Below are 23,987 nucleotides of genomic sequence, written 5' to 3' on the forward strand. Positions count from 1 at the left end.
GAGGAGAGGGACTTTTGTCCTGTCGTCCCAACACGCCCGAACAATACCATTCCGTTATTGTAATCTGCAATCTGGTTTGGTAGTCGAACTACCATGCTACTGACTTTGCAGAGTTTGAGCATCGGATACCTGCATTGAAAGCTTGTGCTGAGCATCTAGATCTTGTCCGATGTTGTTTGGTCCTGACACCTGCCCGGTAGGACGTCTTTTACGCCGCTCTCACGACCCTCGTATAGGTTCGAGTCATAGTTACTCCCGCCGTTTACCCGCGCTTGTTCGAATTACTTCGCTTTGACATTCAGAGCACTGGGCAGAAATCACATTGCGTCAACACCACTTTCAGGCCATCGCAATGCTACGTTTTAATTAGACCGTCAGATTGCCCTTGTCCGTACCAGTTCTAAGTCGGTTGTTAATCGCACACCGAACGGCCGAAGCCTGCCAAGTTGAAGGGTGTCCGCCTCGGTGTTGGGTGCCGCCGGCCGGTTGCCCGGCTATTGACTCCCTGCTCCGAAGGGCCAGGACTCAGGAGGGTTCCCCCCAAGGCCTCCCGAGGCATTGATAGTGCTGATAGCATTCCAGCATCCTTGCCGCAAGATCTGGCTGGCTCCAATCCTGGCCATTCTGGCAGTTCATTTTAGGTACATCCCAATAGCTCGATAAGTCGTCTAAGGTAGGGAGTGCCATGATAGTTTACGTTTACAGCACCACGGAGCTTTTTGGGTGAGATCCATGCAGATATAGCAGAGCCGGTTTCTGGTCGAGTCACCCTGCATGTACCTCCCACCATCCCTGGCTCAAGAATCCTCTTTCTCCGCCTTGTCACTCTACAATCACTATAACATGGTGGGTTTGCTCAATTAGCAGTGTGGGGACGTATATCGCAAGCCGTGAGAAGTCAGGACTCTCTCGTGCCTACTGACAAGACTCGATGCTCGAATCATCATCTTCCACTCCACTCCCCGATCTGCATCGTGACAGTCCTACTTTATAGCAAGGGCTGTATAGACGCATTAGTTGATGCAAGGAAATAAAAGGAACCAAGAATAAGAAGTATAACAAGGTATTGAGCAACGAAATTTTTGAAAGGTTGTCAAATGTACAAGTCTTCTTGGCCACTCCCCCTGCTCTGCGTAGCCCTCAACAAGCCGACTACTTAGCCTCGTGGATGCAACAGATCTGGCTCACAGCACGGTTTTGCTGCATTGCCTTCTACCTGCTTCCTCGGCCATCTAATTCTTTTCCAGTTCGGCCAAGATCTTCTCACCCTTCGCCCGTGCGCTCTCAAAGTCGCCGACCATGTAGAATGCACCTTCAGGGAGATCGTCACCCTCGCCGTTGATGATCTTCTGGAAGGAACTGATGGTGTCCTTGAGGTCGACCAGCTTACCCTCGATACCAGTAAAGACCTGGGCAACAGTGAAAGGCTGGCTCAAAAATCTCTGGATCTTTCGAGCACGCTCGACGGTCAGCTTATCGGCTTCGGACAATTCATCCATACCCAAAATGGCGATGATGTCCTGCAGCGACTTGTATTCTTGCAACATCTGCTGGACTCGGGATGCGGTGTCGTAGTGTTCTTGACCAACCACTCGGGGATCCAACATTCGCGATTTGGAATCAAGAGGGTCGACGGCAGGGTAGATACCCAGTTCTGAGATACCACGAGACAACACAGTGGTGGCGTCCAAATGCGCGAAAGTTGTAGCAGGAGCAGGATCGGTCAAATCGTCAGCGGGCACGTAGACGGCCTGCACGGATGTGATAGACCCCTTCTGGGTGGTTGTGATACGTTCCTGCATCAGACCCATGTCGACGGCCAGTGTTGGCTGGTAACCCACGGCAGATGGGATACGACCAAGCAAAGCAGACACCTCAGAACCGGCTTGAGTGAAACGGAAGATGTTGTCGATGAAGAGCAGCACATCCTGGCCTTGCTCACGGAATTCTTCAGCCACGGTCAACTAGAAACAAGTTAGAAAAAGTTATCACAGCTTAGAATAAGATGGGAACGAGGGGTGCTTGAGGCTCAAGAATGGAGTCTGTGCCAAGTCTGAGAAGTGAGGCAGGAGTGGCTTACCCCAGTCAAAGCAACACGAGCACGAGCCCCAGGGGGTTCGTTCATTTGACCGAACACCAGCGCCACCTTGGATTCGCCGTCAAGCTGGATGACAGAGGTCTCCTGCATTTCGTGGTACAAGTCGTTGCCCTCACGAGTCCGCTCACCGACACCAGTGAACACAGAGTAACCACCGTGAGCCTTTGCGATGTTGTTCTAGTCCAGTTAGTGCTTGCCGCAGGCAGGTTATGGGGATACCCACAATCAGTTCCTGAATGAACACAGTCTTGCCGACACCAGCACCACCGAAGAGACCAATCTTTCCACCACGAGCATAAGGAGCCAAGAGGTCGACGACCTTGATGCCCGTAACGAGTACTTCGGCGCTTGTGGATTGTTCAACAAATTCTGGGGCATCGGCGTGAATAGGAGCAAATTTGGTAGCTTTGATAGGGCCCCTCTCGTCGATGGGATCACCAGTGACGTTCATAATGCGGCCCAATGTGCCTTCGCCGACGGGGATACTGATGGGAGCTCCAGTGTCGGTAGCTTTGCTACCTCGGACAAGACCCTCGGTACCTAGAAAAATTTAGTCACCACGGTATAGGCGGCGTATGTGGGTTTGCATACCATCCATGGCAATGGTTCTCACGACACCCTCGCCCAAATGTTGCTATTAACGTCAGTATCCAATTATTTTTCAAAGCTTTAGATTGTGTTCATACCGCAACCTCCAAGATGAGCTTGGAACCATTGTTGTCGGTTTCGAGGGCGTTAAGAATGGCAGGGAGATTTTCAGAGTCGAATTTGACTAGATATTTCCCGTCAGCTCTTCTTTCTGATCAATCACTTTCGAATGGTGCCGTTGCCGAGCTTTGTGGGAGCTCCCATGCGGAGTGTGGACCAAGTTTTCATACCGTCAACAACAGCGCCGATGACCTGATGGATCTTGCCCTCCTTGATGGCGTCGGTAGACGCCCATCTCTGTGCAATGGCAGGGGCACCTTGTCTTCGAAGAGGTTCAAAGGCGCGTCGGGCGATTGAAGGTCGAGCAAAGGCAGACTTGCCCAAGCTACGGGCGATGCCGCTAGTCAATCAAGTCAGCAACGATCAGGCATGGTGGTTAGAGCTGTGCCGGCACATGTGCGCTAGCTTTCATACCTCTTGAGCATGTTTGCAGATGACGAGAAGGTGAAGAGTAGAGGTAGAGGTGAGAGTTGTGTAGTTTAGGAGCAAGAAGAAGTAGGTTGCTCGAGGATGAAGCTGTTCGTTCCGAGCAAGAAAACAGCTATACCTAAAATGGCATAGTCCAGAAAAGCTCATTCAATGATTGCATCTACACGGAGCATCCGCCTCACGACTACCCGATGGTCGATCCAATGTCAACCCAGCTGGTTTCTAGGACTGCCACTTATGCCCGTGGTGCAGCTTTTCCATATGAGCGGGCTCAGGCACCGTTGAGATGCATTGTCACAATTGTAAAATGCCGATTGGGAGGATAACCGGCGCCACCGGGTTCGACTACTATCTGCGGGCATCTATGTACAAATTTGAAGAACCCCTGGCGCCTGTTCAAATCAAAGCAGACTGTGATATGATCTTGTATTCACAAACCTGAGAATTCTGCTTTCTCGCGATACTAGTGATAGAACAAGGAGACCTGGACTGTACATTTGGGGACCGTGACGACCCCTGTTTACTCATCCGGCTCCAGCTTGATGCCCTGAGCCTTGGCCGACTTGCTCTGAACGTGGCCCTTTCCTTGATATCCTTCACTGCTGATACCGTAGATGGGGTTGCTCTTCTCGGACTGTTCATGGGATTATCAGCATCAGGGCTCCCAAGAAAAATATACCAACGAGCTGTCACAGGTGTGGACATTGTTGGACAGGTCCGGCTTACCTTGAGATATTCGTTGGTCGCTTCCTGCCACTCTTTAGTCATGGTGCGTGGTGGCGGTCTGGCACTTGTTTGAAGGAGGAGGAAAAGGACTGCGGATATTCCGACACCAGCTGCGGTGTATAGCCAAACTTTTGTCCATTCGCCCGGTGGCGTCTCTGCGCGAGGGCCATGAGGTCCAAATGCAATCCACCATGCTATAACGCGTCAGTAAATACGGTCACTTGCATCACACAGCTTATTGCCCGGCAACTCGTGGATCAGAGTCTCAGAAGAACAGTGTCCCTAGCAGGCGCGTTGAAGGAGCAGAATGTGTCGTACCGGCTTTCTTTTCTTGCAAAGTTAATTCATGCCAATCAACCTTCATACGATCTCTCAGCTGCATCCACAGCTCAGCCTGTTCCTGTGGGGGCAATCCTTCCCATCTCTTCTCGATCCCGGCAAGTGTAGGGTTGGAGATGGCGTGAGCGGTTCGGCTTTGCGAATGGCTGGTCATGGGAGGCTGTTGAGCGGCAGCAAAAATCGGAGCCAAAGACCGTGCCGAGGATTGGAAGTTTCGAGTCGAGCAGGAGGCAATTCGCGTGCATGCTTTCGAGGTACCTGTTGAGGCACGAGCAGCACCGGGAAGGGAGCGGAGAAGCATGTTGCCGGAGTGCACGAAAGGCGGCTCAATACATGCAAGAAGAGGTGATCAATTAACCTGTCGAAGCCTGGAGCTCCGGGGCCACTTTCGCAATTTCTCGAATGTAGGTTGAGCTTGATCGAGGGGGGTTGATTGCTTGAAGGTCGTTGTTTCTCGAAGTTGACGACTGACCAGGAGCTTCAAGTCTTGGCATTGGGCAAAATTACCTTACCTAACTTGCACGCCCCAGCTGCCAGTTGCCGTCACACCACTCCTATCAGAGCCCGTGCCTGGACCTGATCTCACCCAGTGCACTGGCCGGCATTGGCCCCCAATTGCCCCGGCCTGTTAAACCTGGCGTCGCATTCGCGACCAACCTGATGAACATGGGAAGCAATCTGATCGCATTTGATCTTTTACGGGTGGATGAAATCGCCGCTACGAATTGAATGGGAGAAGAGAACAACGAAAAGACGAGAGGACGTATCAGCATGGTACATCTCTCCTCCGAGATAACACTGACTATGAGGCCGCGCAAAACTTCTATCTCCGGACAAGGATACGAGTCGGGCAGTAGAATGTTCACCTATTTACTTAGCGAAACCACCTATTAAGCGGTATTTCCCGCGCCAGGAAAGCCTGTCAATCAACAAAATGGGCGAACCTTGTGCACAGCTAGCGTTGTGGGTTGAAAAGGTGCTTTGTTTTGCTCAAGTCCATCTATCTCGGATTGTGCCTGCTGCGGCCTCCATTCTCATTGCAGCATCCTATATCCGGTCTCTCCAATGGCGTAGAACCACAACCGTATGCTCTTCTTGTCAAGGAAAACGCCAGTTCGCTCGAATACAGCAAAGATCGCTGGCTGCCTCTGACTTGGTAGCTGACTGCGGCATTGTGCAGTGTTGTCCAACTGAACCAATTTCCAACTCTAGATTGTGCCTTTGCCTTTGCTTGCCTCCTTGAGTAGGTCGGCCCATTCCAACTCGCCCGGGTCGTTCGCCTGCCAGTTCATGGCGATGCCGTTAAGTGAATTCTTCAAGGTCTCGCGGGAGCTAGCATAAACCATGCGCGACTTTGGCCATTAGCTCCGGTTTGTCCATAACTATGATACGACATACCTTGACACCTGTGTTGTCTTGGTTGATGTAGGTGATGAACGCAATCTTGGACCTGGAACTCTGTGTAAGCGCAAGCACCAACGCCTTTGGCCAGTATCTCCCATTTGCACGCACCTCTTGCCTTCACCGCCCTCAAGTTCGAACTCTACATCGTAGATGGCATATGAAGGCCTGTCTTTGCCACTCTTCTCCTTTTTCGAGATGAGCTTTTCTCTGAATGCGTCGTAGTCAGGTTCTTTGCCGATCTCATCTACCACAATTTCTTTCTGGTCATCGGAGATCTTGTAGATAATGTATTTCGGACCGCCGCGGCCGAGTTTCAGCTCATTGAAGGTAGAGACGCACTCCGGGTTGACGGAAAGTCTGCAGGGTTGGAGGTATTAGCAGTGAGGACGGCGCAAGGGGACACGACCCTTGAGAGGAAGCGCAAAACATACCCGGAAACAGGCTGCGCGAAGTTGTTAGCTCGGACGGGCATTTAGATTGGCATGAAAAGACTCACCATGGCTGAGGGGTTGAGGATCCGATGATCTAGGCTGCGGTGCGATTCGAGTTGGAGCTGGCGGGCTCGTCAGCTTATAAGGACAATACTGTTGCTGAAGAGAAATGTGCGAAAAGAGGATGAGGGAAGATATGAATCTGGCTGGATTGCTGTGCATCCGTTGAATCGGCGGGGAGGCCTTCACAGCACAGAGGATCCACGTACCTAGTTCTCACGGCGACGACGTACGATTATCAGGTGCTGGATGAAGAAAATCCGGGTGTCGATAGGCTGCACAATAAGTGTAGTAGAATGGTGGGAGAGGATGATTACACAGGTTAGACTGTGTAGAGGGTATGCGGGAGCAACGGTGGTACTGTGGAAGTAATGTAGCAGAAAGCATGGTGGGGGTCCAGGTCTGGAATCGCAGGCAAATATGACACGAGGGTGGCTTGATTGCCAGCCTGATCCGCCGCCGTTGGCCGGTGGACGGACGACGTGAAATGTCTTCGTCAGCGCCAATGCCCTAGGAGCCTACAAGTACGACTAGCTCGTATAAGATATGTAGGTACCTAGAAGTACCTACCTGTACCTATTAGGTGCCTATATACCAATACTACCGATTTCTGTACCTCAGGCTGTACGGAGTACTCCCTATCACTATATTTTACTCCTAGGCTCCAGCATACAGATACTCCATCCGGTGTACTCCGTACAGATTACATGGATCATCGATCATCGAATTGCTTTCCCCTCAATGCCTTTGCCCAAGGTACGAGTACTGACTGCCCCCATCTTCGAATTCTCTTTGTGCTCCTTTGATCCTCTGCGACAGTGCCCCTGTGCTTCTCTTGCTGCCTGAGCAGCCGCCATTCCAGGCAGCCGTCACTAGGTCGGTTAGCCGTGGTGGAGTTTGTTTCTGTGGCACGCAGGCTGAAGCGCACCGCTTACTGTCTGCCCCGAAATCTGGTGTCGCAGCCTCTTCCACCGTGCCATATCGAATGCGGGACGCTGCATGGTACCACCTGGTGCTCTGACTTGATCATTCCATCCTGATCCAAAATGGTGACATCGATTTGATTGCCTCAGTTGAGAAGTTGGCTGCCTGGGGCTCAGATCATCAAGGACTCCGTTCGATTCCACCAATTGGTGGCCTATGTTCAGGGTTGTACAGCTAGGGTTCTCACTCCCTAGCTCTTGTGGCTGTTTAGTCCGGTCAGGGCTCTTCAGACGCATCTAATTACAGGGGTAAGCACGTCTACCCTGACGCGTGCCGGAGCGTGTTGTGACGCGGTGGCCATATGCGTCAAAATTTGGGTTTGCCTCAAATTGGGAGACTGACTTCTGTAATATCACCGCTGACCGTCTGTCTGTCCTTGTCCACTGCCGCCGTCCTCGCTATTGTGCCTTCATCCCCAGCAGAGCTCCAATTTAGTGACTAGCCATAAGCAAACTCAACAACGAAGAATGTCTCCTGATGAGATTGATTTATACGATCGAAACAAAACTCTTCAAGCAGAACTGGACAAGGAACGGGCTAAAGGGAAGATTTCGATGGCATTTCTTGCTCACTGCATACCCGCCGTTGATAAGATCTGCCTGAGCAGACCACAAAAGGCGAAAATTGGGAGAGGGCTCAGGTTAACCACGTCACAGGTATAGTGAGTCACTCATAGATTGGCTTGATATATGTGCAGCTGCTCACTAGACCAGTACGCGATGGAAGAACTTTAGGAAGGAATTAAGGGATGCCCGAAGAGAGCTCGAGTGTCAGCCGGCAACTGGCCAGACTGCATCTCGACGAGAAGAGCTAGACGACGACGGTGCTGGGACTGAGTCTGGTTCCCGGTTCAGTTCCGAAACTGCGGGTGATGAAGACGCAAACATTCTCAGTGCGGTCAAACCAAAGCGTCTTCCCAACGATCGAGTTACCGTCGAACTAAACGGCAAAAGCTTGACCCAGAGACAATTGGCGAAATGGTATCGTGGCACCGATATGGGGGCGGAGACAAGAAGCATCTTTGATGCCAAGAACATCGAGATCAACCGGAAACGCAGACGGCTTAATGGCAACTAGCAGAGGGGATGTTGTGGCATCAGCTTCAAGTTCTTGAGATCTTTCCAGCCAGACTTCTTTCTGCAGCCATTTGCTCAGATCTTCTACTGCATTCATCTCAAAACACTGTGCCATTGAACATCATCTCTCCTGAACACCGATATGGCATCGAGCAATTGGAACGATCAGCTTGAAAAGCTTCTTCTCTATAGTCTCATGGAGGCCCCTGATACTGTCCCTCGAGCCAAATTCGAGGAAGCCGCTGTGAAGCTCGGAAATGGATTGAGTTGAAATGCCTGTCGGTGAGTAGCTTCGTCTCGTCTCGCTTTCCGGTCTTTTACTGTTCTTTTCTATCTTTCTCTTACTTCCCATCGCATCAACCTTTCAAACCTTTTGAACCAACCCTTAAGCCCCTGTCATCCCTCTTGAACGCCTCGTCTATCTCTCACAATGCCTTGGACCGAACACGAAGACATCACTCTACTGTTGTTGGTTCTGGATCTAAACATCACCGTCGGCCGTGAAGTTTTCGAGGCCGCCGCCGTGAAGATGGGCTGCCGAACTGATCAATGCCGGTGAGCGCCCCTAATATTTCCTTTTATTTATGCCCACGTTGAAGCTCCCGTCATTTTGCCATTTATATTTTTCTTGGCGGGAGCACATGCAGTTGGTTTCGCCTCACTTTCCCCTTGACCATCCAACTTCCTTTTCTTTTCAAGTATCGTGATCACATCTTCCTTCCTGTCACACCTACTCGTTCAACCGCTCCGCATCTCACAGCTTTATACCAATGCCCCCACCATCTTAAATCATCCCTTCCTTTTGCCATCATGCCTTTCAAGTGGGACTCCGAAACCGAACGGAACCTACTCCTGTTCGCCATCGGCGAGATGTCAGGACCTCCCGCTGCGATCTGGCCTGCCGTTGCCGAGAAACTTGGAAGTGGTCTCAATGCCAGTGCTTGCAGGTAGCAATACCTCTCCCTACGAACATTTGGATCGCCCATTTCAACTTATCCTATTTGTTTTATAGTGTCGGAACATCTACTAATCCTTGGATGGTGTAGCCAGAAATTTTACAAGCTCAAGCGAGAATCAGAGAAGCTTCTAGGTGACAATGATACCTCCACTCCAAAGACTTCCAAGGGGAGCGCCCGCAAAGCCAGTGGATCTGAGAGTACCGCCACCAAGCGCAAGAAACCCCAGTCTCACGATGAGGAGGACACACCTACCAAGAAAATCAAGAAGACTGCAGCTCCCAAGTTCGCCGTCAAAGAAGAAGAAGCACCTGAAGAGAAAGTCCAGGTCTCGGATGATGAGGATGAGCTTGCTGCTATGTGAACTGGGGCTCGTTGTCACAGTGAGTATATCCATGGATGGAGTCAAATCTTGGACTAATCCCATATATCTAGAAATCCATGTCATCATTCATAATGCTACTGGCTCAGGCTAGAGATGATGGAAACTTGTGCTGGAGGGGGGCGACTGACTTTGCATGTCCACAGGGACGTTGAGAGAGAAATTCTGCCCACGTCATGCAGATGATGACCATGATTCATCAGACTCTCTTCGAGATGACAGGCATCATCATGGTTTTCAGGAGCTCTAATACTACGTAGCTGGACTCAATTAACAGCGTAGAAAGCTCACGATCATTCTTCTTTCCGGCTCGAGTTAGGCTGATTCAGCTTGCATACCGGGCATCCCATTTTTCATTGTCTCTTGCATGGAAACCTCCCAATCACCTCGTGGTAGTCTGATCGACAGTACTAACAAATCGAGCGCGTCTCAGGACCGCAAAGGCAAATGTGGTGGTGGACTATAAGACATGTACGTTGAAGTTCTAGATTATCACCGCCAACGAACTACCATATATTCGACAATACCTAGATGGATGACCCAAACTTACTGCTGGTAGCGCAAATCCGTATAGGTCCACAGAGTCATGCTGCTTATATGTTACCATCTCTCCTCAATCTGAGTCCCCTTTGTTTTTGGCTCCTGTTCGATTCGCTTCGAGTCTTTTTGTTCGAGCAATCCCTTGCTTCGAGTTGATCGAGCTCCGCTGTAGTCACTGATGCTGTCCTCGGCCATCTGTGTGTATCGTTGATGCCTTCAGTAGATGCGTCATTCCTCTGGTCACGGACTCGTACATATAGTGCTGTTCACGGGACCAATCAACCATCCCATTGTTGCGTAGCTTGGACAGGCTATCTTGATAGACTTGGAGAAGCCACTGCAAGAGTAGCAGGGTCGAAGAGAGCCTGCTCTCGAAGTCCCGGTGGTTTCTCTGTTGTCAGTTGTCTACCAATACTACCTGGTAGTCATATAGTTCTTTGTCCACTCGGCTAGCATCTGCCATCGCCTTGAAATTGGGTCAAGGCTCTCCCTAACCGCCCCCTTGGATCATACCTAGGTAGACAACAAGGGATTCTTTGAGCACGTCGTAACATAAGATCAGAGCCGCTCAGGCCTAGAAACATTTCTGCCCGCCCGGCATGCGACCGGTGAGTATCTCTGCCGACAATGTCCGTTTGTTGTTTCTATCGCCGCGGGAACAGGTTAATGCAAAGACATAGTGCCAAGGTCCACGTTTTCTTAACAAATAAGGCGAGCAGGGCCATAACCTGCCAGAATACGGGCCTGATGGCCCAGTGCGTTATCTTGACTTGGATATGATGATCGAAAAGGAAACATGCGCTGAGACTCACCGACATTTGTGGTCCACATTTGGTGTCCATTCTTGTGGTCGATGCAGCAACTTTAGCACTGTTCTGAACAAGTCCCATTCTTATTACTTTTTTTTCTTTTTTTCTTTTTTTCTTTTTTTCCCCTTTCTTTCTTCTCTCTTTCCTTTCTGTTCTTTTGTGTCGTTGGAAGCTATCATCTTTTCCGTGTCTTTTGTCAAGACCACCTCCCTCAAATACCTTTTTGGCCGGTGAGTTTTGCTTCCCACACACAACTCTAGTCACGGTCGCCACCCCGACACAAGGGGGTGCGGGCCCGACGAAGCCCAATACCATCATGATTGCTGTAATGGCCTGGGGTGCTCTGGGCAAGTCGATACGGGATCATTCATCATTCCTGTCACCAAACATTCTGGAAGAATTCAAAATGTCTTGGGAAATGCTCCTCCAAGATGCACTTTCTTCGGTGTGCAACAACAGACCTTTCCACTGGGTGCTTGCTACACACCTCATTGGGGCTATACCTCTGGCCTTCGACCAGGACGAAAGCAGACGGCATAAGTGACTAATCTTGTCAATTTGGTTTCCCTTTAGACGGCCTCCCAACGGTGTTATCCGGCAATGGTGAGGCGGTGCGAGAGTCGTTGGCTTCGGCCTGGTGCGGACCATCCTACTGGGGACGCCATCCTGCACACGAACAGAGAGCAGATGGCAACATGTACAACCTTTGCTGTTGGTCGTTCGTTCCCTGAGGATAGCCGTTGGAGGCCTGTCTGATGATTGCGTGGGCAGTGCCTAAGTCCTGGTGGCCCGGAAATAGCCCGAACCAGCACCATCTCCTTCAAATTGAGAAAGAAGAGAGACCTTCTCGGCTATCTGGTGGTAGCCCAGAATCCTGTCCAAGTTCTGTCCAATCTGCAATACAGGATGTGCGGCTGGGGCCAGCTCGTACGGCATTGCTTGTAATGACAAATACAGACAATAATACACAATACACGGACACCCGACACTTGACACTTCCAACTTCTCTCGACCGCAGCCAACTTGAAGGGGTGGAGCTGCAGCCTCGCCTTCCACCTTTTCCACTCGCTTCAACACTAATGTACCTCCTGCTGTCCATACACTGCCCGCAGCCACCCCTCCTGTCCTTCTCTCTGAGACTGTTAGCCCCCTTGCTGCAGTCTCCCATGGAGGATGAGGGGGGCCTTAGGCTGACCTCCGATCCCTGCAGTCTTGTTGTGCGAGTGTGTCCACCCGTGCCATGGGCCCCCTCTCTGACTGTTTTTCTGGCGTAGTTGATGGTCGATTGTCCTTCCAAAAGGAGCTGGGCCGTTCCTAGGCGAGCCAGGATGACTGGTCACACCAAGCTACGGCAGATTCACTCCCAAGTCCTCCCACATACCTGAAAAGGACCCCTCGATTTCACAGAACGGCCTACCTGGAGCCACGCTGCTGTTCGCCTCTAGCTTTACCCTGACGAAATTCCTCCTTCCCTTCCCCCAACATACTCACCGTAACTCAAGGACATCCAGAGTGTTCGATCCAACTATACAGCGAGAAGTACTCCTAACTGTAGGATGGCCATCAACTGGAGGCTGAGAGACACAGTCTTCCGACTGCTCGCAGCCGTATACGCTGAGTTGGGTGAAGAAGCTGTAGGAAACATTGCATCGCTTTAGGCGACAACGAGTACGCTGACGGAGCTGTAGTTCAAAGGCCGATACGTCTCAATTGCGCAGTATTTTGGACCAGATGCTACATACGACGCAATCAAGTCCTTCTTCAGCAAAGAGGTCTCGCGGGCGGCTGAACAGCTCATGGCCAAAGAGCCTCACCACCGCGGCTCGGGTCGAAGAGCGCCTCAGAGACGAGATGGGCGGCAAGCACGACCGCCATTTCTGTACTTTGACGACGAGGACATCAGCATCTTGACTGAGCGAGAAGCCGAGGCGCATTTCAATCATTCTCTTCGGGCACCCGCAAAACGACCTCGAGTCGTCGCAACATCCCCTGTGCCATCTGCCGTACAGGACGGATTGCTCCATGCTGTAGTCCCAGAGAGGACACCCGTCAACGCACTCCCCAACGGCGGCGGTAACGAGGACCGAGTTGCAAGTCCACACGAAGCCTCTGCAGGCCCATCGAGTTGTCCATGTCCATCCTCAAACCCAGGCCCTAGTTCATACTTTACACCAAATGAACAAGAGGACCACACTGCGCAAGAGAAGGAAACAGGAAGCAAGAAAAGACCCTTCTCGGCCTTGAATGACACAGCAGAGAAATTACAACACCTATCCGTTCGACCTAGCGACCATAGCACTCCAATACCAGACTCCTTTGGCTATGTTACCAATCAAGGCCAGTTCCGCTGTGCTCTCTGTCTGAGCCAACTTCCCAGTCAAGAGGACCTGGACCGCCATGAACTGTTAAGCAGGGAGCACCGGCGAAACCTCCAGAACTCATTGAAGTTGTCTAAAGGTCGGGAGAAGCTTGCACAAGTCACTTCCGTCTCGAGAATTGGGCCACATCTGTCCACTCCTGTGCCTCCTCAGCCGCCGAGACTGTGCGGCGAGGACAGGGGTGTTGTGATCAGCGCGAACGGCGGGCCTTCACAGGGCATCATACAAGAGAACGGGGGTGAGCCTTCTCGGCCTATACACCCGGAACAAAGCCCAAACCACTGCGATACGCTTTGTGATACGATTGAAGTATTCAGTCAACCAACCACCCTTGTGTGTCAGCCCGAGCCAACGCAAGCCAGAACTGCAACACCGGCCTTCCAGCCCGAGACTCTAGATCAAAGAGTCGACAAGGGCAAAGGGCGCGCTGCATCGCTATCGTCTTCATTCTCGGATCAAACTCCGCAGCAATATTCCCAGCCAGGCCCGTGTCCACCGTCTGAAGAGGCGCGTGCGGACTCTCTCCACACAAGACCAACAACAGCACGAACAGAGATCGGATCAATCACCCCATCCAACTCGATGACCGGGCAAAATCCGGGGTCAAATGCTGGGACGGCCCCCCTTTTCTCGGCTACTGAGATTTCCGAAATCATGCGCTCGACGGAGGTGATGATACGGCTGATGAGCTATGTACAGAAAGAAGCAGTGGCGGTGGTGAAAGCAGATGCCGGGGCTGGTGGCAGTGAGAGCAGTGCTGAGGCTAGGCGTATGTCAGACGGCGCTCCAAGATCGCCCTTACAGTCCCTGGAACCAGGGCCTGTTGCGCCTGAGGCCAACCACACCGACGGAGCGGTTGAGACCAACATCAAACGACGACGGCAGCAAGGAAGAGTGAAGGCTGAAAGGGCAAAGGATACAGGAGAAGAAGTTTTTTTCATAGTTTTGGATTGACTAGACCGCTACGTGCGGTGAGCTTGCAGCAAGCAGCCTCGGCCGCGAATTCAGCAGGTCATGTTGGAAGCTCTTGAAGAATGCGGTTGACAAGCTAAGCTCCCTGTCTCTCCGGGCCTTGCTTCAGGGTCGTCTGATTGCACCATTCAATTGAATGGCTCGATTTCCAGCTCATTGTTACGTTCTCACCCGAAGTCCAGAGTGCTAGAGGAGCTGGCTGATCACTCTCTCTCGTTGATCAGGTCCGCTTCAGTCTTGAGTTTCTTAGCCTTCCTACCAGGCATGTCATAGGCTTCTTCGTCGTCCTCCGAGTCGAATTTCCTCGCCTTCTTGCGAATGACTGGCTCGTGCTCAACGTCTTCTGCCTCAGCACTTCTTGCCTTTGCACCTCCTGCCTTGGCCTTGCCGTCCTTGACGACACGGTCCCGCTTGGCATTCACTTTAGCTTGGCCGGCATCATTATTGGCGCCCAGAGTCAGTTTGGAACCCTCAGGGATCTGGGTGGTGGTGACGATGTTCAAGTTGTTACGCTTCTTGATTTCAGCCAGTCGTTTTACGATGGTGTTTGGCTTCATATTTTCCTTCTCGGCGTACGGAGCAATACAGATCTGCACCACGCAAGAGAGTCAGTCGGGCCGGAAACAGCAACACAAAAGTCAGGTAAGGGGACCAACGTCAGGCCGTGATGGGCCCGTCGAGCCAGCATTGAGAGGAGCGAAGCAGAGTGTGGGGCCTACTACAGTAGGTACTAGGAAGGGGCTGGATGGCTCGATTGCTTGGTTGGGTGGTTACTTACCACGATCGGGCCGGGTGATTCGCGCAAGAGTTCGAAAAGGAATTCAGCATCCTTGACAAGCTTGGCTCTGTCCGCCGGGTCCATCTTAGTGGTGGGAGCCATTGTTTCAAGACAATGGTCTCTTGTTCATCAGAGTGGAGGGATGGAGTGTCTCGAGAGGATCAACTTGAATGATGGCTGGGTTGCACAAGTCGTTGTGGGTTGTGGTGGAGCTGAGAGGAAAGAAGAACGAAACTGACAGAAGTTTAAAGTCGCCTCTAAAGCGAGAGGAATCGGAGAAGCCAAAACATAACGAACAGGGCGACTAATCGAGACGAGGGGTACGTTTACGTCCGGCCCAACTCAGCTCGCTTTGTCTTTGCATCGCAATGCCATGCGCACCGCGTGATGAAAAGCACAGTACGGACTGCTCTACTCACGGTATACACCTCTACGGCCACCCCTGCAACGACTGATACAACTCAACCTAGCCGAGCCCAACCAGGGCATTGCGTCTGCGTATCCATGCCAGTGGACCACCAGGATCGATGGTCTCCTGGGCCAGAAAACAAGGAGGCTGGGAACTTCAACCACAACTACGGCAAACTCTGAAGGGAAGGGACAGGATAGTGACTCATTGTCCTGCAGGGTATATGCATGTGTGAGAGAGAGAGTGTGTGTGGCCCGTCATCCTGGAAGCAGAATGCTCGTCCATCGGAACCTCAAGTCGGTGTAGACAAAATACAGCGCTATCAGAGCGGGACCAGACATCCGCCTGCTGTAGTCACAAAGCATAGGATTTCCATTACGCTAGACTACACGACTAGGAGGATGTACACCGTGCATAGCTATGTAGCCGTACGTGTACGGCTGAGGGAATAGGTTCCCCGGTGCGCGGTCAGGTAGTCAGGCAGACGCATGGCCGCGCCCTGTTCGAACCATGACACAACCCTGTCCTTGTCCAGGACCATGGGATCCGGAGCTGAGAGTGGCAGGAGGCCCAATAAACTGACTTGGGCTAGAGACACCAGGTATAGAGTAGGGTAGGGTAGAACTGGGTGAGAGTGTTGGGACACTACGACTACCCACTTGAGACTGGGACAGAGACAGGAACAGGACAGACGCAGGCGCGATGCAAGGAGCAAGGCACAAGACACAGTCTTAGACACACTGGCAAGACACACTGACTGTCCAGATGCAGACCATGCCGTTCAGAGTAATTCCCGCCCAAACCTGAGAACCAACAGTGGCACTAATGTGCCGCCTGCTATCTGCCACCAATGGAAGGCAGAAAACGGCAGGAAAAAAGACGACCAGGGCAACTGACACCGCTGCCGCTGCCGCTGCCAGCGCCGGGATTTCCAAACAGCATTGAATGCCTGCCCTGCACTGCACTGCAGTCGACACCGAAAAAAGATGCGTTAGGGCTGCTGCCAAAAAGCACGCCTCCACTTTGCGTGGCACGGCAGCCAATGGAACGACGTGATTTGCACGCTAAGGCAGGCCAAGGCGCTAAAACACAGCATAAATGGACGACAAGTGTCGCATATACAAAGCCAGGCAGACATGTTTATACACGCTTTGTTCCCTGCCCTGCCCTTCCCATTATTTTAATTCAGGAGGCTGGGATGCCCGCCGTGCAAGAGTGAAAAATGAATTCGGTGGCGTCGTGCAGGTGCAGCGCCATCCTACTCCCTTCCCCGCTTGCATGCCATCGCTGCGCCACCAAAAGCCAATCACATGCCAGTCAGCCTATCATTTCCTCCGACAATCCCGTCGATTGACACCCTTCTCACACGCTGCTTCGGACTAGCAAGCATCCCCCTCCTGTCACTTTGCCTCACTTTTCTCTCTAGTTTCCCGTCCCATTTGCGTTTCCTCGACTCCCGTGCCCTTTCAGCCCAAGTAGTTGTTGTTGCTGCTGCTTGCCATGCCGCTCTCGACTTTGAACTGACTGTTCACGGGCATGAAGTAATCCGTGGGCATGAATGGTGCCTGGTAACTGGAAAAGGGATCGACGTCGACGTTGGCATTGATCGCAGCATCCTCGGTCTTGACTTCGCCGGGGCTGCTGCTGACTTCCGACAAGGGCACACCGTCCAGGGGCTCACGTTTGGGCTTCCTCGCCCGCTTCGAGGGAGGAGTCTTCTTCTCCTCTTCATCCGGCGAAGCCTTGCGCTTGGTCGGCGTCCTTGGGGCCGAGCCTTCCTGGCCCTGGAGTAGCTTCATCGACTCGTTTCGAAGCTTGTAGTACTTCTGGCTGTCTAAGAGTCAGCAGGGTCTGACAATGGTCAATGGTCAATGGGCAATGTTGGCCAACTCAGAACAGTGGGGGCAAAAGAAGAACGGTGATGCAAACCTCACTGCTGACGCGCTCAGTCCTTCACCAAGAAGGGCGGCAACCGCCTCCCAGGTGTCGGCCGAGGGCCTCAGGTTTGTGCGGGAGATGGCTAACAGAAGCATGCGGCGTTCCCGCTCTGCAGTCCACTGGTATGGCATCGTGGCAAGTAGGTACGTGGGAGGAGAAATAAAGGCAATCGACTTTCAAAGCTGGAGCAAAGGAGATGGAGATGGGTGGAAATCAAGTCAGAGGACCGAGGGAGACCAGCACCATTATAACCTGATGATTGGAGTAGATGTAGCTTTCAACCAGAGACGTACCGGCATGCTTCAGTGCTAAAGGGTGGACCCATCAGTTGAGCGACCTGCTGCCACGGAGGAGTAGCTTTGGGATCGATCATGCACAGGAGCAGTTGTCGCTCCGTCGCGGCATTCCACGGGCTGGGCATGACGCAGTCGCTAAGGGAAGAAGGGAAGGGGGGCTGGGGCAGAGTGTCTGAACTAGAGAATTCGAGGAGGATGTCGCTATGGCGGATGTCGACTGTCTCGAAGGTTGGTCAGAGCAGGTATTTGTAGACAAAGGCCAGACGGCCCGTGGCTTTGGCTGGCGCACATGGCCTCGCCAGCAAACCCGGAGGGTCAGGGGCTATCTGTCTACCCTAGTTCCGGAGAGCGGCCTGATCAAAGTCTACTAATGTGAGAACTGGCGGTGAAGGAGGCCTCGATGTGGCATGGTGCGTCTCAACCACCTAGTCCAGAAGTCCAGGGTGGGCTCGGTCGCATGTGTATGGTGCTGTAAATGACCGTCTTGAGCGAAACGCCCTCGAACAGAGTCGGCTGTGGCCCTCTGGTACCGTCCGCTACTTGCATCTCGAGAACCTCTGGCACCGCAGCTGACTGCGTTCTGGGAGCTATAAAAAGCCGTCGAAGTCACTGCCTCCAGCGACTTGATTCTGTTCTCCAACTCCAATCCATCCTCGCCACCCGTTTGATTTCCTGCTCCTTACAATCCACTCATCAATCATAAAGGACATTTGTTCCAGCCAGCCCACAGCAGCACTAGATAGACATGGCTCAGAGTCAGGTGAAAGACTCGGACATTTTAGTCCTCATTGCAGCCATTCAGAGCTCGATTGGTCCTATCCAGGTCAGTTACAAGCCCAACTCACCAGAGGATCAATACCAGTACCTCGCTAAATGGCGTGTGAAGGTCGACGCCGAGAAGGTGGCCAAGCAGCTGGGTATGAGCCTGTCGACCATCCCGCCCAAGTTCACCGCCATCCGCAAGCGGTATAACATCGACATCAAAGTCGTCAATTCCGGTGCTTTGCAACGAAACCGACCCAACGGCAGTCCGAGGAAGAGACAGGCTGCCATCGGGTCTGGGGTGGCCAGATGTGTCCACCCTCGAGCCCAGCTGCAGGCTCATCATACCGTTGCAGTTGCAGATCCAGGCGAGATGTATGCGAGGCCTGGAGTCGAGCAGGCTAGTCAGGCGCCATGAGTGGCTTGGTATTATGAAATTCCCACAAGGGCGTTGGTCTTGGATATCAGATGCGGACATTTTGCTTGCTATGTCTTGATGATGACGATGACGATGACGATACAGAAACGAGACTGCAATGGCGGGCTCTTCTCGGGAGGTGTAACTTCAAGGGATGTCTCTCTGCTAGACAGCTTCCAGTATCAGACAGGACACAAAAAGACCTCCGTGTTGTCGTTTTGACTCTTTCCCAATGCCAATCTAGTCTTGATGATCTCCATGCTTCTTGATCTACATTGCTGCTTGCTGAGGCGGCCGTCTTGGAATCATCGTCGTTGTCCGTTGCAGCCAGCTCGATGTTTGTTTGTGATGTGATATCGGCGGCGAGTAATCATATTCAACATCCTTCTTGTCATCTATATGGCCATCGAAGTCTTGCAACGAGATAGTGCGGGCGGCAGCCGCGTAGATGTTTGCTTGTAATGCAGTGTTGAGAAGGTTTCCGCCAGCGATGAACGGCTGGGCCCGTAAAAAATGTGAGCAACAGGGGCGTCCTGGCTGTTTGACTCCTCGTTGTGGGAAGAAAGGACAAAAACAAGGAGGCGGCGTGTGTGAAGGTGAGATCAGGGACGAATTGTCTTGTCACTCTATGAAATATGCGGGTGGCTATACTGAACAGCGTCAGTGCATCTGTCATGACGGAAATCTGCTTGTCGCTCGGTTACTATGTAGGATGGACAGCCTGCCCTCTCGCAGGTGGAGCACGTCTACCAATGCCTGGGGCTTTGCGTACAGATCTCTAGACTGTTGGGAAAGCCGGTGAGATCCTTACAGACGCTACGTGAGTGTGACTGTGACTGGCCATGCTGACAGCTACAGATTCAGATGCAGATGCAGACGCAGACGCAGAGAAATGCTCGCAAGGTGGTGTGGATATGGGTGTCTAGAGGCCGGGGCTGGCTGCTTGCTGTCTCTAAAATTCAGCTGGCCTGCCCGTACAGCATCCATCATCCACAGCATCGCCCTTGTCCCCAGAACAGAGTTGCCCTCAGCAATTGCAATGGCAATATCCCCCTGGTTGTGTTGTGATTGTGGCTGGAGCTACTTGATCCGACATCCAACCGACGGTTGTGCTTTGACTGGATAGCCACGGGTTGAAATTGGTTTGATTACTTACCTACCAGGTACATGCCCTTCAATATGCGTGCCCAGCCCAGATCCGGCCCTTTGCCGTTGACAGACAGACACTTGTGTGACGACTGGGAGACGACCAAGAAGGTCAAGTCTCCTGCATCTCCATCTTGCCCGGTGGCAGTCCAGCTCCCGCTCCAGCTCCAGCGTGTGTGGAAAATGATAGATGGAAAATCCACACCCGCGTATTTGGTATTTGGCCAGCGTGGATTTCTATTGGGACTGCATCGTGGACCTGATCTTTCCTTACCGTCCATGGTATCCGTACTTCGAAGGTCTTATCGGAATCACCCGGCTGCATTCAGCATAGCATAGCATAGCATAGCAAACAATGTCTCGATGTGCACGAGTCTCATCCCATCCCGTGGCTGGTAGTACTAGTACGGAGTACTGCAGGCAGGCTGGTGGACCCTTGTCAGTCGTGCCTGAAGACGGAAGGGGGAAGGGTTGCTCACCTCGCCTGACTGCTATACGCGATACGGTTACACAGGCAGGCTGATAGGTGTCCGCAGCCACGTTCAGAGACGAGCCACGGTACGAGTACCCCCCTGCTTGACGCCTCGTCGGCTCATCCTGGCCTCCCCTGCTAGGCAACTCGTGCTTTCCCCCTTGCTTAGGCCTGTTGCCGTGTTATCAAGTCTAAATCACCATATTGCCGCGAAATGATCTATCACATTGCGCAGGCAGCGGCAATGCTGCTGCAGATGCCCTCGAGAGACGCGCTCGCTGGATACAGCTACGAGAGACTGGACAGTCTTCGCATTCATGTCGGCTCCGCGTGCCTCTGGAACGCGTCCTCGTGGCACTTTATGATGCGGCGAGTCTGTCCTCTTCATGGTCTAGAGACCCTGCCTTGTTGTATCTCTACCATCCTCAAGCTCTCCCTTCGAAACTTTTGAAAAGATGCCAGAACTTGAGCCGATACTCGCCGCCCAACTTGGGACCGCGCTCCTAGTGGCCATTGGCCAGCAGGTAGGATTTCCCCTTGGTAGGCCATCTCTGTGCATGACTGACTCTATCCAGATCACCAAGACGCAATGCGAAAAGATAGCCTACTACATGAATATCGGATACGGGCGACAAACAGATCTGGCCGAGATCAAAGGCCTGCTCCAGGCAATGAATCGAGAAGCTGCCAATCTGGTCTCGCGGGCAGTAGAGAATATCACCTCGTCGCAGGGTTTCAGCTCAACACAGGTAAGTCGGCCGCAATTATGATAGCTCTGCAGAGTTCAGACAGCCTTGTATCTTGAGGATTCTGACAACCAAGAAACAGGCTACCTTGGTCGACGAGGCTGGCGACTCGGACGACACAGATCCTGATGACAGGCCTCTCAGTCGAAAGCGGAAACCACCTACCTCGTCCAAGTCTGCCGGTAAACGACGGTGCGATCGAACGACGCCCTCCGACGACACATCAGACAACCATCCCCAGCCTGCATGGCCTCGACATCGTATTAGTGTCGAAATTCCTCCACCGGAGAACTCCTCGCCCGAAAGCTCCCCCATATTGCCACCCTTGTTGCCCTCTCAGCGATATCGCAACACAACAGGAGGAGTTGGCCGAAGTAGACCAACAAACACCCGTGCTGAGCGAGACAGGACTCCAACCATCGCTAGCTCTTCGACCTCCAGTCGCGCGCTTTCGGGAAACGGGGGTACCTACCAGTCTGGAATTCCCGGACTTGGAAATGGGGAAACAGTGACACGTTCACTGCTACCCAGCAGCAGTGAAGCCCAAATTACAGCTGCTCCGGGGACTGAACGCCGTCTTGGAAAGATGGCCAAAAAGAACGGTATGGTTGGCTATGAGCATGAGCACAACCTCGGCCGATCTGAGATGAGACCGACCAACTCCGCCACTGACAGCTACGAGCCCCTCTTCATATCGCAACGTAGGATTGACGAAGGGCGTCGAATGGTGTTTGACAGCACCAGTCTGGACGACCTAGATCAGAGTGGGAGTGGACATATGCTGTCTCCGTGTTCCATGAGAGGTCGTACTGCACCTAGATCAGGCTCTGCGAGTGTGGATGACTATCTAAATGATGCAGCTGCTGCGCAACAATTGAGACGAGAAGCAAACAGCCAGCATGACCGAGCAGGCCTAGCAATGGGTAGAGCCGCAATCTCTACACAGTCCAGGCATGGCTCACGACACCACCCCGTGGTAGTAAACTCCGATAGCGACACTGAGCAGCAGACACCACCACGGAAACGCTCCCAGGCTGACAGACCTGTCGCCCGCGAAGGAAATCTGAATAAGAAGAAGAAGAAGAAGAAGGACAAGCAGCCAAGACAGCGAGAGGTGGTTTCTGGGGAGGCATCGAATGCGTCTCGAGGAGAAGAGGACAACTCGTCGTCGCAGTCGACGCAGAACTCGAACCAGATGCCTCCATCGACAACTGCCACGGGGCAAGGAGAAGAAGATCGTGCGCGAAGTCCAACCGCAAAGAAGCGAAGGCACGGCAAAATCAAAAAAGAGAAGGAGAGCAGCCCTGCCGAATGCCACGCCTTGACTGAGGGAAAGCAGGAGTCCGAGGTAAAGATCAAGAAGGAAAAGAAGGAAAAGAAGGAAAAGAAGGAAAAGAAGGAAAAGAAGGAACGGAGAGCGGCGAAGAAGCTAAAGCGGCTCGCTGGCAGCAGCACTGGATTGGATCCCACTCCCTTTCCAACTCCGCCCAATTCGTCGCAAGCCTCAATGATAAATGAACTGCCTCCCTCCGCTCAGCCGGAGCAATCGGCCGACTACGCCGTCACGGCTCGCCAGAAAGCACAGTTCCATGGCGCCCTCCGGCGGGACCAAGAGGTACGCTCGTCCGCTCCCGCCCCGGCTTTCATGACCAGGCAACTCGGCCTCACGGAACGATCCAGTGGCTGTGGCGACGAGCTTGCAATGGATTCCACCTTCGATGACGGTCTTCCCGAGGGAGCAAATGGAGAGCCTCTGGTTGAAGCTGAACACTCGCTGACTTCTCCGCACAACAGGCATAACCTCCTCACATCAAGCACTCGACTTCAACGTCCACCTCCAACTCAACCGGGCTTCATGCCGCAGCTCCATCGTCCTTGGCCACGTCAGCATGGGAACGGAAATCCACTGGTACTCCAGCCACCAGGGATCGACAACATCCTTGGAACCATCGCCCCCTTTCGTGCAGAGGGACAGACGTTCAACGAGCGCATGATCGCCAGCCGAAAACAATGGTCGTCCAAAAGCCAAGTACGGAAGGGAAAGACATGTCTGCCGCAACCGCAACTGCAAGCACACTCAAGGCCGCTGTCTCCTCGGACCATCAAGCAAGGCGCCTATCGACCGACTCAGGGCTTCTCTCAAGGTCCATCCCAGACGCAGGCGCGGCTGCCAGCCTCTATCCCGCGCTGGCGAAGACCCTCGTGGTCACGCCACTCGCGCAGCCCGTCTGGCGAATCCACCTACGACTTATGGGGACTGTTCCGCATGCGCACCACCTGGGATGACGATGAAAATACTATAGTGGATTGTGACTCTGACCTGGAGATTGTGGGCGTGCCGCGGCCGACGGGTTGGGATGACTCCCCCGCGGGATCGTCCCAAGCAAAGCCATGATATGGCGAACGCAGTATTGTGTTTCAATGGGAGGATCAAGAGTACTGTTCAACGCGCCGCTGTGCCATGGCTTTTGAAATGGGTAGAGAAAAGGGGTTTCCAGACCACACGGGTGGATTGATTCGAGTCAACCCTGTTAACGCCGGCGATGCTTTGCAAGCCAAATCAAAGCTCCAACTCGCTCTCGCTTTGCCTTTCATATCAATGCAATGACCTTCCAGCCTTTTTTTTCGTGTATGTCCCATGAATATATTCCAAAGAACAAAAACACTTCCCTAACCAGCCCCATGAAGAACTGATTAGCGAAGTGAAAACTAGAATTGAATCATATTTTT

At 52.7% G+C, this 23,987-nt stretch overlaps 10 protein-coding genes across 10 annotated transcripts; 5 read left to right on the forward strand and 5 right to left on the reverse strand.

Moving 5' to 3' along the window:
* Window positions 1-1,232: 1,232 nt before the first annotated feature.
* Window positions 1,233-3,231, reverse strand: A1O3_00058 (ATP synthase subunit beta, mitochondrial; the record flags this gene model as incomplete). The annotated part of the gene is made up of 7 exons (XM_007730210.1): window positions 1,233-1,964; window positions 2,081-2,275; window positions 2,322-2,638; window positions 2,690-2,732; window positions 2,785-2,870; window positions 2,977-3,146; window positions 3,221-3,231. 7 exons carry the CDS (start codon window positions 3,229-3,231, stop codon window positions 1,233-1,235), a joined length of 1,554 nt encoding a protein of 517 aa, XP_007728400.1.
* A 524-nt stretch (window positions 3,232-3,755) lies between these two features.
* On the reverse strand, window positions 3,756-4,601 carry A1O3_00059 (cytochrome c oxidase subunit 4; the record flags this gene model as incomplete). Its single annotated transcript, XM_007730211.1, has 3 exons — window positions 3,756-3,869; window positions 3,962-4,155; window positions 4,280-4,601. The coding sequence occupies 3 exons, from the start codon at window positions 4,599-4,601 to the stop codon at window positions 3,756-3,758; spliced, it is 630 nt and encodes a 209-aa protein (XP_007728401.1).
* Window positions 4,602-5,508: 907 nt separating this feature from the next.
* On the reverse strand, window positions 5,509-6,176 carry A1O3_00060 (uncharacterized protein; the record flags this gene model as incomplete). Its single annotated transcript, XM_007730212.1, has 4 exons — window positions 5,509-5,652; window positions 5,699-5,750; window positions 5,813-6,061; window positions 6,136-6,176. 4 exons carry the CDS (start codon window positions 6,174-6,176, stop codon window positions 5,509-5,511), a joined length of 486 nt encoding a protein of 161 aa, XP_007728402.1.
* A 1,470-nt stretch (window positions 6,177-7,646) lies between these two features.
* On the forward strand, window positions 7,647-8,256 carry A1O3_00061 (uncharacterized protein; the record flags this gene model as incomplete). The annotated part of the gene is made up of 2 exons (XM_007730213.1): window positions 7,647-7,840; window positions 7,893-8,256. 2 exons carry the CDS (start codon window positions 7,647-7,649, stop codon window positions 8,254-8,256), a joined length of 558 nt encoding a protein of 185 aa, XP_007728403.1.
* An 809-nt stretch (window positions 8,257-9,065) lies between these two features.
* A1O3_00062 (uncharacterized protein) lies at window positions 9,066-9,575 on the forward strand (the record flags this gene model as incomplete). The annotated part of the gene is made up of 2 exons (XM_007730214.1): window positions 9,066-9,202; window positions 9,302-9,575. The coding sequence occupies 2 exons, from the start codon at window positions 9,066-9,068 to the stop codon at window positions 9,573-9,575; spliced, it is 411 nt and encodes a 136-aa protein (XP_007728404.1).
* Window positions 9,576-12,498: 2,923 nt separating this feature from the next.
* A1O3_00063 (uncharacterized protein) lies at window positions 12,499-14,274 on the forward strand (the record flags this gene model as incomplete). The annotated part of the gene is made up of 2 exons (XM_007730215.1): window positions 12,499-12,576; window positions 12,631-14,274. 2 exons carry the CDS (start codon window positions 12,499-12,501, stop codon window positions 14,272-14,274), a joined length of 1,722 nt encoding a protein of 573 aa, XP_007728405.1.
* Window positions 14,275-14,495: 221 nt separating this feature from the next.
* Window positions 14,496-15,154, reverse strand: A1O3_00064 (uncharacterized protein; the record flags this gene model as incomplete). Its single annotated transcript, XM_007730216.1, has 2 exons — window positions 14,496-14,882; window positions 15,071-15,154. 2 exons carry the CDS (start codon window positions 15,152-15,154, stop codon window positions 14,496-14,498), a joined length of 471 nt encoding a protein of 156 aa, XP_007728406.1.
* A 1,791-nt stretch (window positions 15,155-16,945) lies between these two features.
* On the reverse strand, window positions 16,946-17,548 carry A1O3_00065 (uncharacterized protein; the record flags this gene model as incomplete). The annotated part of the gene is made up of 2 exons (XM_007730217.1): window positions 16,946-17,309; window positions 17,409-17,548. 2 exons carry the CDS (start codon window positions 17,546-17,548, stop codon window positions 16,946-16,948), a joined length of 504 nt encoding a protein of 167 aa, XP_007728407.1.
* A 910-nt stretch (window positions 17,549-18,458) lies between these two features.
* On the forward strand, window positions 18,459-18,893 carry A1O3_00066 (uncharacterized protein; the record flags this gene model as incomplete). The annotated part of the gene is made up of 1 exon (XM_007730218.1): window positions 18,459-18,893. One exon carries the CDS (start codon window positions 18,459-18,461, stop codon window positions 18,891-18,893), a length of 435 nt encoding a protein of 144 aa, XP_007728408.1.
* A 2,073-nt stretch (window positions 18,894-20,966) lies between these two features.
* A1O3_00067 (uncharacterized protein) lies at window positions 20,967-23,652 on the forward strand (the record flags this gene model as incomplete). The annotated part of the gene is made up of 3 exons (XM_007730219.1): window positions 20,967-21,035; window positions 21,087-21,260; window positions 21,340-23,652. 3 exons carry the CDS (start codon window positions 20,967-20,969, stop codon window positions 23,650-23,652), a joined length of 2,556 nt encoding a protein of 851 aa, XP_007728409.1.
* Between the last annotated feature and the right edge of the window lie 335 nt (window positions 23,653-23,987).

The sequence above is a fragment of the Capronia epimyces genome (assembly GCF_000585565.1).
Source record: "Capronia epimyces CBS 606.96 chromosome Unknown aczIQ-supercont1.1, whole genome shotgun sequence".
NCBI classification, from domain to species: Eukaryota; Fungi; Ascomycota; class Eurotiomycetes; order Chaetothyriales; family Herpotrichiellaceae; genus Capronia; species Capronia epimyces.